Consider the following 13819-nt stretch of genomic DNA (forward strand, 5'->3'; position numbering starts at 1 on the left):
ACAACCACTGCATAAAAGGATAGTAAGCAGAAGGGAGAAGTAGATGCGTTAGTAAAACAGTTAATTGTGGGTACGAATTAGCACTGGGGAAATGACCACAGTGGCTTTGTTTCATAACTACCTTTTAAATTCTACTAAGTCTGTGGCAAAATCACAGTATCTGCATTCTAACAATGTTAATCTTAACATTGGTACAAATTAAGAGTATACCATTAGGCAGTGTTCCAGTTGAGTTTTTATTTTTCATAAATATTACCAAATCAAGTACGTAGTTTAATTTGTGCTGCTCACTAAGGCACTTTGATCGCACAAAGCGAACTGAAAAAGCCTTACGATAAGGTTGGTGTTTTTTTCCCAGAATTAGGACAATGCATTGCAAACCACAGCAGCCTCAACGCATCACTTTTAAGCCTTTTCAAAATAATTTCCGCAGGCTAGAGGTGCTAAATAATCTAACCATTAAAATAAACGATTCAAGTTTAGGTTTTTTTCAATCCCTTTTTTTTTTTAAAAAAAAGCTTGTTTAAAAACGAAACATCTTCGTAGTAAAGAAAAAGCCATTGATAACAAAACCAAACACGAGATCCCTTACATAAACGAAGATGTACCTTGCAGGGTTGCCAGCACTGCAACTCGGAAGAGAGCATCAGTTTTAACAAGACGAGATACATTCAGAAAGGCACAATTAAAAAAAGGAAGCACGAGAGTTATGCATTCCCAAACGTGACGCGTGTTAAAAGTCTTACAACTCTGCCCATCCATCGCTTGGGGAAGAAGTGCTGGTTTGCTAGAACAAAAAGAGAGAGGGGTGAACTAAGGGGGGAAAAGTTACAGGGCCCTGTTGTAGTTTAAAAAGAATAATCTGTAGAGGAAAGCCGCGGAAGGGGACGGGGCTGAGGGCGAGGAGGTAGGGCGGCGTCGGCGGCGAGAGGATCCCCTCCTCCTCCGGCTCCTCCATCGCGCTGTGGCGACCGGCGCTCCAGTCCCACCCCGGGGTGGAGACCAGCGTCGCGGCGGCGGAAGGGGAGGAGGCGAACGCTCGCGAGGTCTGAGAGAAATCCGAACTGCGGAGAAAATGGCCCCAATTCAAAAAAAAAAAAATAACAGAAAGAGAGGGAGAGGGAGAGAAAGAAAAGAGCAGCCAATCCAGAAAGGCCAAAAAGCAGCGAGGAGCCGCAGCAAAGACCGGCGGAGCAGCAGCTCCCCGCCCCGCGCCCTCAAGCCCTGCGGGCGGCAGCAACAGCTGCTGCTTTTTGCTGCCTCGCCGACTCCGCCTCTCGCGTCAACAAGGCTCGTCTGGGGGGGGGGAGAGCGAGGGAGCTGCTCCTTCCCTCACTTTCTCTCTCCTTCCCTCACTTTCTCTCTCTCTTTCTCTCATTCGACGCGTTGACCCGGCCGCCGCCTTCTGCTCCGTGCCGAGCCCGTCTCTCTCTCCGCTGCTGTGACAGCTCCACAGGCACAAAATGGGGCTGCTCTTTTCCGTGGGCGCCGCCATTTTGTGAAGAGCCGAGCGGCCCCGTTGGTGCTGTGGTGGCGACGCCGCCGCCGCCGCCGCCGCCTCGGTCCGAAGGCCGCACTGTCCACGGCTCCTGGGGCCTTTAGCACGGTGGCGGGATGATATCGACCCCCTCCAGGGAATCCCCCAGCGGCCGGCTGCGTAAGGGACCGTGCGCAAATTGCGGCGCTCTGGCAGCGGAGAGCCGCCTAGCCCGGCTACGCAGTTTGAGTATCCTTGCCGCCGCCGCTGCTCCCACCACCGCAGTATACAGTACGCGCAAGGAACTGAAGCGAGGGAACTGACTCACCTCTGCCAAGTTACCCGGCGCTTGTGGGAGGGAGACCCCTAGTTTTTGAGTCATTCGAGGACTGTTTACAACTCTCCCTCCTGAGTGGAGGACGAGAAAAAAGCCTTATGTTCCCACAAGGCGCTTGAACGCACGCTCGCCTGGTGCTGCCTTTTTTTTTTTGGAGCAACAGCTATTTCTGCGGATGCTGTTAACTTGGAAAGAGCAAAATAAGGAACGGCGATCGAAGTTTGCATGCATCCCTTCGGATTAGGGTGGTTTTTTAGGGGGGGGGGAGATTTGCAGAACTTCTCCTCCCCCCTCAAAGAAACTGCTGTAAAAGGGCAGGAGGTTTAAAATGTTGAGAAATAATCCCAAACCAGGGGATTTTGCCCTCTTCTCAATAATGAATATGACCTGGAGGGCAGGTTTTACCAATCGTCTTAATACATCTCTATCTCTCTCTGTATTCAAGATGAAACTGCAATCCAGCTGAAAGAAAAACATAATCTTAGATTTTAATTTCCTGAAGCAATTTAGTACATGGCATAAAGGGAATATAGATTTCCTTGACCGGCTCACTGGAGACCATAATGTGTAATCGATTTTTAAACAGAACTCTCTCCTAACTTTAGTTACCAGATCTCAGATTTGATAACATGATGATACAGGGCTGGGGGTTCAGTTCATTGCACAGAGGGAATAGTGCCCTTTGCCCCATAAGTCTCAAATAGTCATCTAGAATCTTGCTTATTCTAAGGGGGAAAGACAGTGTTCACCTACATTACAATTTTTAAATGTCAGTGACATTTTTTTTAAATGAAGCACTCATCTAGAGTATAATTTATTTTATGGGCCTAACAGCCATTCTACTTTCAACTGAAAAAGAGCTATGATTGAGAAATATTCCCAAGTATTGCAAAGAGTTTACCATCTCAAGTTCCATTTACTCTAAGGCTGATATATATATTCTGTTGAAGATTGGTGAAATCATGTTACCCTGTGGGAACAAAAAACAATCCATTTGAATTCCACACATAATTCCAACTCTGAGTTGGGTTGCGATTACAAAATTCTTCATTGGGTATTATTGCGACTAAATTTTTAACAAGGACTATCACATACTACATTTTGTGGCATGTCTAGTAAGTAAGCCCTACTGAACTCACTGGAATTTACTCCAATATATGGATGGCAAACTAAGGAAAGCAAACTTTGGATGTGGGGATCACATAAGCTTATTCTGGAAATAAGAAGGGCTTGTTTTCTTAATAGTGTGATTTTTACTTCAGTGGTGTGCTTAAATCAAGTTACCAGAAATGATCAGAAGCTTTTCTTTGGACGTGCATTTTAATACATAGTATGGAGCACCAGCATACAATGCCCCACTTCAAGCTGCAACTCTATACATACATATCTGGGAGTAAACGGGGTTTTACTTCTGAGTAGATACATATTGGATTGTACTGCAGCAAGTATTATGAAGTATATGGATACATAATATGATTCAAATGTTCTACCCTCTTACTTGGCTTGTCCAGGTCTCACACACCTTGAGCTCACCCCCCCCCCCCCACATTCCTACCTATTGTATGCATAAGATCACATCCTTCTCCCTTCCCCCTAACAACTATAATCTCTCATAGCACTTACCTTTTGTGTTTCTTACACATTCATTCTTGTGCTACTTGATTTGCAGTCTGGGCTTGCAATAGTCAAGGAACACAAAACCACAGTTCACTTTTACAGACCTCTAGGTTTCACAGTCTATATTTTGGATCAGGGGCCTTTAATAAGTTTAACTGTTATTACCCATAAGATTTGCAAAATGAGTGGGCTGGTATGTCATACCCCACTGGTATGTCATATTCTTGGTTTTAAAAACACCAAATGAGTAATATATATGGTGTAAATATATAAAAATATGTGCTGTATACACAATGTGGCCAGGTATAACTTATAACCCAAGTTTCCTCAGTAAGTACATTTTCCCTGCATATGTGATATTCCCTGATAATTATAGCTGCAGTTGCTTATTGTACAATAAAAAAACTTCATGTAGTGCATTTCAGGATTTCAAAGTGTGTTACAGTTTATCCCATTGAGCCTTGCAACACCCCTGCAGGGTAGGCCAATATTATTACCCCCTGTTGCACATGGCCTTAGGCTGAGAGAATAAAGACTTGCCTGATAGTTCAAATTCCATCTCAGCCAGGAATTCACTAAGAAGATCACCCAGCTTTGCCATGGTTAGAAAAGTTTCATATATTTTGAAGCCCATTATAATTATTTTTAATATAAAACCTTTGTATTATTAGTGAATCTTCAGAAGTCATGTGCTACAGAAAACTTTCTAGATTTTTTTTTTAGATCACCCTGAACTACAGAGGTTAGGAACTCTCATAAAATTACTTTAGGCCATGCGTAATGTGATACTAGGAAATATGTGTTCACATGTAAAAACATGGTATCCAAAAATATGCGGGATCTCCCCGTTTTGATGTAGAAAGGTTTTCAAAGTTAAAAAATACACTGATGATTATTTCCTTTTCCTTTTGAAAGGCACAGTTGGTGTGTTTATATACAAGGCATACAAGTCCCTCCCTCCCCCGATTCTTTTATCTCCTCCGGTTAACCTGGAAAGTACTTCCATCTTTCTAAAGTTTGGGAAGAATGGAACATTTTCCCTTGCCCCTAACCTTGGAACAACCGGTAGTAGCCGCTTCCAACCCCTTCCTTGCCCCCCCCCCGGTCCTCCAGCCTTTTCTCTTTCCGCCCGGCTTTGTGTGTGTGAAGTTTGCGGCACATTGCAGATGAGCCCTTAGCCGCGAGAGAAGCCTATTGTTCCCCGCCAGGAACTGCTCGCTGGCAGTGCTGCCGTTTGCCATTTCGGAGCTGCCTTTTGCAGTGCCTCAGCCGGCCTGCGGGGTGCGCTGTGTCGCGATCTCGCCCAGGCAAGCAGCACGGCGGCCTCAGATCTTTTTGTCTGAGAGAGGAGAGAAGTGAATCCCGCTGCCGCCGCCGCCGCCACCACCGCCGCCGCTGTACAGTGTGTGTATGTATGTGTGTGCGAGAGAGGGAGAGGGGAGATCTCATGGAGCCGCGTCTGTAATACACACACACACTGTCAGTCCCTCACTCCAGCCTCCCCAACCCCCACCCTACCACAACACTAACCCAATTCATTGTGTGATCCAGCAGCACCATGTTGAGTCTCATGTGCAGGCTGGATCGGCTGGGTTCGTGGTGCTGAGAGAGGCAGGCAAGGCAGCGGCGGCGGCAAGAATTGCCGAGCGGTGGCCCCTCTCCCTCGCTGCGCGTTGTGTGGAGACAGGACTCGTAATTGCCACTCTCTCCGGGCTCCCTTATTCCTTTTAAACTTTTTCTCCCTTTCTCTCTTCTCGAAACAAGTCCCTCTCCATGGCTGATCCCCGGCCGAGCACAGGAGGAACCCGGGTCTCTTGAAAAAAGGCGAGGAGGAGCCGCGGATTGTTGTTGTTTTTCTGTTGGATTTTTCCCTCCCTCCACTTAAGGAGACAAAACCCCCCGACCTCCTTTTTTTTTTTTAATCCGGGGGGCCGACATGGCAAATTCGACCGGGAAAAACCAACCCGACCATCGGAGAAAAGGACTGGCTTTCCTGGACGAGCTGCGGCAGTTTCACCACAGCAGAGGGTGAGCGAGAGGAAAATGGGGAGATGGAAGGGGATGGTGGCGGCGGGGGGAGGCTGTGCGAAGCGGCCGATTTTAACTTCCAGCCCCTTCCCTGAAGGACGAGGCGGCCCCCCGCGAGGGCAGGGAAGGGGGGCCGACTTGACAAGTTGTTTTTGTGGCGCTCTCTCCTCTCTCGGCAGGTCTCCTTTCAAGAAGATCCCCGTGGTGGGTGGGAAGGAGCTGGACCTGCACGCTCTCTACACCCGAGTCACCACTTTAGGCGGATTCGGGAAGGTGAGTGGAAGTTTTAATTCGCTTTCCCCGCCCGCCCACCTCCTCCCCCAACTCTCTCGCCGCCCTCGGGGGCCCCGGCGGCGGGCTGGGGGGGTCGGCGCCCGTCTTTTCCTCAAGCCGGGCTGGGAAGGGGGGGAAGGGGAAGGAGGAAGCAGGCAAGGCAGGTTGGTGCCTCGGCCTTGTTGGCGGAGAGCTGGGTGTGGGGGGGGTGCCGCTTTTCCCAGGGTCTCCCCCTAGATATTTATATTTTTGGGGGGCTGCTATAACCCCACGTCTCCTGGAGGGCAGGAGAGAGTGGGCAAGGCGGCGTGTGCGAGGCAGTTTCTTCCGCTTGCGGGTTGTGTGTGTGTGTGTTTCTCCCTCGCGCGCAGAGAGGGAGAGACAGACTCTGAGTGCAGTTTTAGTGCAACTCAAAATTAGCGGGCATGTTTAACATCGATAATCGGCACGGAGCTCGGGCTCGGAGATGATCCCGGCGGCCGTGGGGGGGACCAGGCGCTGCCCCGCCAGCCCTTCCCGGAGAGGAATAACAAAAGGGGCAGCCAAGACGGTGTGTAATCAAATAGCCATCTTTAGGCTTCAAGGCTAGGGACAGAAAATGTAGGCCTCAAAAGAAAGGCCTCTCTGTGTCGCGGGAGCTGGCGGGCGGGCTCGGCGGGACGGGGCCCCGGCACCCCTGGGCCGGCGGGGGCGGCCCCCCATCCCGACTCGGCCTGGCTCCTTTTCAACTTCTTTGGGTTTTTTTTTAACGGGGCCGCGGGAGGATTTAAAAGCAAGGCGGCCGGAGAGACTCCCGATTGGTTATTGTCCAGGCAGCGAGGACAAAAACAAACCTCTCCACACCGAAATACAAAAAAAGAAAAACCCACAGAAGCCTTTTCTCGCTCCCCAATAAAATAAATGTTGTAAAATGCGAGGGGAGGAGCGAGATGGGATCGCCACGGTTGCCTGTCAGGGCGAAATAGGGATCCCAGATCCGATGGAAACAAATCCAGAGATCTTTCTCACATTTGTTGGGTTTTTCATGGCAGCCCTTTTTCTGAGGGTGGCGAGCGACGACGTTGTGGATGTGTGTGGTTTTTGTGCATCTCAGTGTGTTGTTTTTTGACAGGTATCTGAGAAGAATCAGTGGGGAGAAATTGTAGAAGAGTTTAACTTTCCCAGAAGTTGTTCTAACGCTGCCTTCGCTTTAAAACAGTATTACTTGCGGTAAGTGTTGATAAGGACTTCTGCAGCAGTGGTGTGCTCTTTTTAGGGTGTGAAAAATAAGCAATATCTTCTTCATTAAGACATTTCTTTTTAAAAATTGCTGTGGTGTCTCTTGCCAGTTGAAAGTGCCCTTTTCTTTTGTTAAAGGCTATGATGTTTCTGGATTTGTATTATTTTTTATTTACTTCTGCCTGATGTCCAGTGTGTACACATAGTAGTTGTAGGAAGCATTTTATTGGTTATTTAACACTGATATCACAGTAAGGCTGGCTATGTGAAGCAAATTAATTTTAGTTTTAGCAACTCAGTGTTTAATTGCAAAATAAGTGACAATGATTGTTTTTGAAGATGGAATGTTGATTTACAATTGTGTATTTTTAAATGGTAGATGTATACATTCTTTGTTATCAAAAGACTGCTATTGCTGAAGATATGCTTTAGATTACATATAAATATGGGAGGGGGCTGCATTTTTGAAATGTTGGTTGTATTAAGGGATTTCTGAAGTTGCTGTTGCTGTTACTTGATTTCCCCTCCCCCCAATCTTTAGCATTTTTAATTCATAAATGGTTTCATGTTATATTTACTTGAAGTCCTATATTTTATAATGGAAATGTAGCAATTGTAATATGATGTTGTTTTTCAAATAATACAAATATATATAGCTCATGTTTGTAGATGTGTTTCCATGTTTGTGTCAAGGAATCTATGTGATTTATTGATATTTTAAACAAGTTTAATATTTTTAGTTTATAATTTAAACTTAAGATGCAAATATTTTCATTTTTCTGACAGTGTAGGTACAATCTGCTTGTGACAGGCAAGTTTTAATAATTTTTAAATCTAACTGTAGGGGATTTAGCACTCTGAATTAAGAAATGTATTTTTTGCAGGTGCACTTTCCATTGGCTGTCCTAGATTGACTTCCAGTTTAAAGCTGTAGAGTCACAGCAACAGTGTAGAAGTGGTTATTGAGTTACAAGGAAGTCTGGAAATCCTTAGGCAGAATCAGTTGGAATATAAAGTTGCTGTATGTTTGTGATGGTATATGCTTTTGTTAAAATTTGACTATAACAAGAAATTTCTTGTTTACAAGTGTGTATGTGCACCTTTAATTTGTATATTCACTTTTAAAGGGTTTGGACAAGGAGATATTGATATTTTTAAGGATGTTTTGGGGTGTGTTACAGATATTAAGTACTGGAAAAAGCTAATAGAGATACACTTAATCAAAAGACATAGTACATGCTTCTCTTGAGATTTCACTGTAATTCTCCCATATTACTCAAGTTTCAAATGAAACTGCAGCCAAAGTGTGGCACAGAGTTAATTCCTATTAGGAATACAGTCCTATACCCAGATCCCCACTGGGACTTATTTTTGAGCAGACATGTATAAGATTCCATTGTAACTCATGTGTTAGATCATGTCATCTCTTTATTCCTGATATTCATTTCAGCAGACACACCTGGACATACTTAAAAATCTAGTTTTGTATTGTTTTTGCTTTTAGGGGTCCTTGTTAAAATACATGTGTGCTATTGCTGCACTAGTGATTTCTTTGTGGTGTTTTTTTTTGCTAACATATTGGCAAAAATGAACTTTATCTGCTAATGACTGTATAATAAACTCATAATCATCAATAATTATTGTTTTTGAATTTATGCAGTCATTTTCATAATACTTCAGAACTTTTTTTAAAGAAAGAGAATTTGAATTTTTATTTTCTCAATGAGTATTGTATGAGCATCCTATGATTGATACAATTATTCTTTATAATTGATCTTTGTAAGGGTGATTGATCTGGCTTTTAAAGTCTCCAGACCTACCTATAAAGAATTACCTTCCCAACTTTGGCCCCAGATCACTTATGTTGTGATTTTTTTCCTGTTATGGCTCTGCCTTGTAGGGATGTATAAATCTTTAAAATCATGATATGTGGACATACATTGGTTTGTACAGTGGTACCTTGGTTTATGAACACAATTGGTTCCGGAAGTCTGTTCATAAACTGAAGCGTTCATAAACTGAAGTGAACTTTCCCATTGAAAGTAATGGAAAGTGAATTAATCCGTTCCAGACGGTCCGCGGAGTAAGCGTTCATAAACTGAAGCAAACTTTCCCATTGAAAGTAATGGAAAGTGGATTAATCCGTTCCAGACGGGTCCACGGAGTACTTAAACTGAAGCGTTCATAAACTGAAGCATGGGTGTAATTGGTTCCGGAAGTCTGTTCATAAACTGAAGCGTTCATAAACTGAAGCAAACTTTCCCATTGAAAGTAATGGAAAATGAATTAATCCGTTCCAGATGGGTCCGCGGTGTTCATAAACCGAAAATTCATAAACCGAGGTGTTCATAAACCGAGGTTCCACTGTAACTGCAGATTTTCATCTAGAGCACTAGTCTTTGTTTTATTAACATATTCATGAGGGGGCAGATATTAGCCCATTCTTGAACCAATGTCAACATCATCAAACCCTTCCCCCGCACCAGCCCAGCTGTTTCCTTGTTTTTTTATTGTTTATGATTTGAGCATGTTTGAAGTATCCTTCCAGACAGAATGGTTTTGTAAGTTTCAGGTATACTGAATTGATGTGCTTCACACCTGTAAGCCACAAGGGGACTAGTCCTCAGGGTGGGTGTTGCTAGTCCAGACAGACTAGTATGATTAGTGCAGGAGAGTGAGTTGAAGTACATGACTGCAATAGTGGCTATGCTGCTAATAGGTCTGTGTTTTGCTGAGGAACCTTTCCACATCTGATGGTTGAATAGCCACCTGCCATGGATGATTTAGCTAAGATGCATTGCAGGGGGGTGGGCTAGATAACCATTGGGGTACCTTCCAGCTCTACAATTCTATGATCATATTTGTGTTTCATGTTGCAGTCACTGAAGAATGTAGTATCTGCAACAACAAAAATGCTGTGAGCCCTCAAGTGGGTCTTAAAGCAGATATTAATGTGGTCACTGACAATCTACCGGTATGTGAAGGCATTCACAAACACATGGCCTTATGGACATTGTGGTAATAGAAGCATAGATTTTGGCATTTCTAGTTGTTTAGGGTGAAATGGGAATAGAGAGCTTTGGTTTACATGTGTTGCAGTTGTCCAGGGAGTGTGATGGAGGCAGAAAATGAAGACATTAAAAGAAAAATAGAGAAGTTTGAAGAAAATAATAATTGGAAGAGATAAATCTCCATTCTCAGATACTGTATAGGAATATTTCTTTAAAATTGTTGCTAGTATCCATCAAACACTGATCTAATAATTTAAGTAAGGTGGATTGAATCCTATGTGCAATAATTTTGTTTACTTGCTTTTAAACGCTTCACTGTTTTTTTTAAAAAATGCCAAATTAATGTTATTTATGTAAGATTGGTAATACAGCCAGTGTATAAATAAACCCAACAGGTATCAGTCAGTGATACCTGTTGGGTTTCTATATGGGAAGCCCATGTTCAAATTTTTGCTCACCTATGGAGAAAATTGGTTGGCTCTAAGCAAGGTGTTTCACATTACCCAAACCTAGCCTAACCTTTGTATTTATTTTACGTGGTGTATATGGTTCTTCGCCTTCTTATTTCATCCTCACAACAACCCTGAGAAATGATGACGAGCCCAAGGTCACCCAGTGAGCACCATGGCTGACTGGATATTCAAACCCTAGTCTCCTAGTACTCTAACCATTGTACCACACTCACCCTCTAACAGACATTCTCTCAAAACAGTACTTTGAGGTAGATTCTGCTCTGAGCTTTTTGGAGAAGGGACAGAACATAGCAAACAGATAGTAGAATAAATGTTGGCTTGTATTACTAATCACCCATTAAAAAGTAGCTACCAGTGTCTTCCCCTGTATTCTCTGGCATGCAAAGGGGCTTGAGAGACTGGTACAGTGTTTCATGTGTGCAGGGTATGGTGAAAGTAGAATCATAGAATTGTAGAGCTGTCCAGAGTGGCTGGGACAACCTAGTAAGATGGGCGGGGTACAAATAAAGTATTATTATTATTATTTATTATTACTGGAGGTGAAGGGACCACAAGGGTCAACTAAGACACCACGAGTCTCTCCCTCTGCTTGGAAGGAAGTCCTGCTGTTCTTACCTGCTCAAAACCTACAGTGGAACTGAGGATTCTGGAGCAGGGATCTGTTTGGTACTGGATTTCCACTTTGTCAGAGGGCTGACAGAGGGCTTGGGGATCTTCCTGCATCCTGAAATTATCCCTGTGAGGGTTTGTAAACCTGTGTAAATGACTTCCTGGGAATCGCTGTTCACAACTTAAGAAGGCGTTTACTTGTCACTTTTCTATTCGTCTTTTACATTTATGTGGGCATCCAGTCACAGTCAGCTGGTGCTAAAGCAATACACAAAGTTAATAGATGCCCAGATAGATGTTTAGATGACTTGACCACTGTATTCTATGCTCTAGTAGCTTCCAGATTGGATTACTAGAATGCACTTTATGTGGGACTACCCTTGAAGGCAATTCAGAACCTTCAACTGTTCCAAAATGCAAGAGCCAGATTACTGGCTCGGCTACTATTTACAACTCCCATAACTCCCGTTTAAAAAAGCTGCACTGGTTGCTGGTTTGTTTCTGGACCTGACTCAAGGTACTCATTGTTTAAAGCAAGAACTTAGGCCCCAAATATTTGGAAGGCTGTCTACTTCCTTACAGACCCTCTCAGATGTTAAGATGAGGGAGTCCTCTTGGTAGTTGTGTGATCCTCAGAAGTTCAGGGAGAGGTAATCTTAGTGAGGCATTATCTGTGGCAGTCCCTAAGCTGTGGATCTTATGAGCAGAAAAGTCTTACAGCACAGTTTTTAAAGGTGGTATAAAAACCCAGCATTTCAAAAGCATTAACTTTCATGACCTAAAGTCCTCTTCATCATATACATAAAGGGACTGAATAATAGCATAGATGTAAGGGTAGTTGTTTGTGTTTTAAAAGGAAACATCTCAGTGGAATTTTTATTTTTAAGTGATGCCCCTTAGTGTTTTCCATGATACTATACAGGGAAGAAGAAATCCATGGTAGCTGTTGAAACACTGGTTTACACAATTACTATTTCCTTTGTCCATCCATATTAATGAGTTTTAGGACAGCCACTTTGTGATTTGTAGAGTGGCATGCATAGGAATCCTAGATGCTGTAGATTGCATTGTTAGCAGTGTTCTCATTTTAATAAAAAGTTTTATCTGGTTTGTTGCATTGGTGCCTATGGCCTGGTTTGTACATGACAGTGATCCATGGTTTGTTTAGGAAACCACATATTAACCACACATGGTCCCACAGAGAGTGAAACAAACCCAGCTTTGTTTGATTTCCAACTATTCTTGCTTTGTTCCTTTGTAACGGCACCCGCTCCCAGTGGTCTAAACCACTGAGCCTCTTGGACTTACTGATCCGGCAGGTTGGCAATTTGAATCTGCACAACGGGGTAATCTCCCGTTGCTCTGTCCCAGTTCCTGCCAACCTAGCAGTTCAAAAGCATACTAGTGTGAGTACTGCTGCAGCGGGAAGGTAAGCAGCATTTCTGTGTGCTCTGGTACTCGTCACGGTGTCCCGTTGCACTAGAAGTGGTTTAGTCATACTGGCTACATGACCCAGAAAGCTGTTTGCGGACAAATGCCGGCTCCCTCGGACTGAAGCAAGATGCACCCCATAGTCACCCCATAGTCACCTTTGTAGCTTGGTGGGTATCTGGGTAGGATGTCCAAAACATAGTTAAGGAAGGGCGTCAGATTCACATGTAATGCCAAGCCGTAGTTAAAACAGACTAAAAGTTCCTTAAAGGTAAAGGTCCAGAGTCGTGGACGACTCTGGGGTTGCGGCACTCATCTCGCTTTACTGGCTGAGGCAGGTCATGTGACCAGGATGACTAAGCCACTTCTGGCAAACCAGAGCAGCGCACGGAAACGCCGTTTACCTTCCCGCCGGAGCGGTACCTATTTATCTACTTGCACTTCATGCTTTCGAACTGCTAGGTTGGCAGGAGCAGGGACCGAGCAACAGGAGCTCACCCGTAGCCAACAACAAAGGATGACTTCAGATTCTTGTTTGTTGGCAGTAATTAAACCATAGTTTGTGCATGGTTTGAATGATCTACCAAACCATGGATAGGGTTATGTGTGAAGCAGGCATTTCCAGTCGTTGAACAGATCCTTATAGACAGTCAACTGAATGTAGATAATGCACTGTCGGTATAACTGGTGCCATGGAAGTAGGTGTTAGTGATCTGTTCGTTTCTGTATGAGATCGTATTCAGATGTCTTTTGTACTACCGTGTTTCTCATATTATAAGACATGTCTTATATTTATTTTTTCCTCAAAAAAACACACTATGGCTTATTTTCAAGGGATGTCTTATTTTTTTCCTCCTCTTCCTGCCGCGTCCGGCATTGCTGCTGCGCCTATCACTATGTCTTATTTTCGGGGTATGGCTTATATTCCTTGAATGCTTAAAAATCCTGCTATGGCTTATTTTATGGGTATGTCTTAAAATATGAGAAACAGGGTATATCCAGAGTGTGTTGCATGGAATAGATGGTAAAGGTAAGGAAAAGGTAAAGGCACAGTGATCTAAACCGCCAAGCCTCTCGGGCTTGCTGTGGAATTGATGAAGCAGAACTTGACTGTAGGGTGGCAGTAGGTGATGTTTTGGTGATATCTCTGAAACAGTTCCTCACTACAGTATTTGTCCAAATGATTAAAACATAATTAGTGTATCTGAGGTATGCCACTGGGTTAAATGCTAATTAAAACACATACTACGCAATCTGCTATGAAGATGTTAGTATGCGGTGTTGTACATGTGCCCATTGTGGTACTGTGGGTTTGTAGGGATGGGTATTTCAACTTGAAACAATA

The 13819-nt window shown here is 43.9% G+C and overlaps 1 protein-coding gene and 1 long non-coding RNA gene across 7 annotated transcripts in view; one reads left to right on the forward strand and one right to left on the reverse strand.

Annotated features, from left to right (window-relative positions):
- Nucleotides 1–217: 217 nt before the first annotated feature.
- LOC148684569 (uncharacterized) lies at nt 218–1937 on the reverse strand. Of its 2 annotated transcripts, none has more exons than XR_015951757.1 (2): nt 1806–1937; nt 218–787 (listed from the first exon to the last, which is right to left on the reverse strand). It is a non-coding gene; the product is annotated as an uncharacterized LOC148684569 (long non-coding RNA). The 2 variants fall into 2 exon arrangements; XR_015951756.1 differs by lacking the exon at nt 1806–1937 and adding an exon at nt 1357–1784.
- A 2713-nt stretch (nt 1938–4650) lies between these two features.
- ARID2 (AT-rich interaction domain 2) overlaps nt 4651–13819 on the forward strand; it is a 99186-nt gene continuing 90017 nt past the window's right edge. The window contains exons 1-4 of one of the 5 annotated variants that reach the window (XM_060279624.2): nt 4710–4839; nt 5196–5459; nt 5639–5732; nt 6844–6941. In XM_060279624.2, coding sequence (XP_060135607.2) covers nt 5368–5459; nt 5639–5732; nt 6844–6941 — 284 coding nt within the window. In that variant the 5' untranslated portion in view covers nt 4710–4839; nt 5196–5367. The other 4 variants (XM_088676834.1, XM_035128571.3, XM_088676832.1 and 1 more) reach the window with 4 other exon arrangements.

This window comes from Zootoca vivipara, chromosome 9, assembly GCF_965207765.1.
Source record: "Zootoca vivipara chromosome 9, rZooViv2.hap1.1, whole genome shotgun sequence".
Lineage (NCBI taxonomy): Eukaryota > Metazoa > Chordata > Lepidosauria > Squamata > Lacertidae > Zootoca > Zootoca vivipara.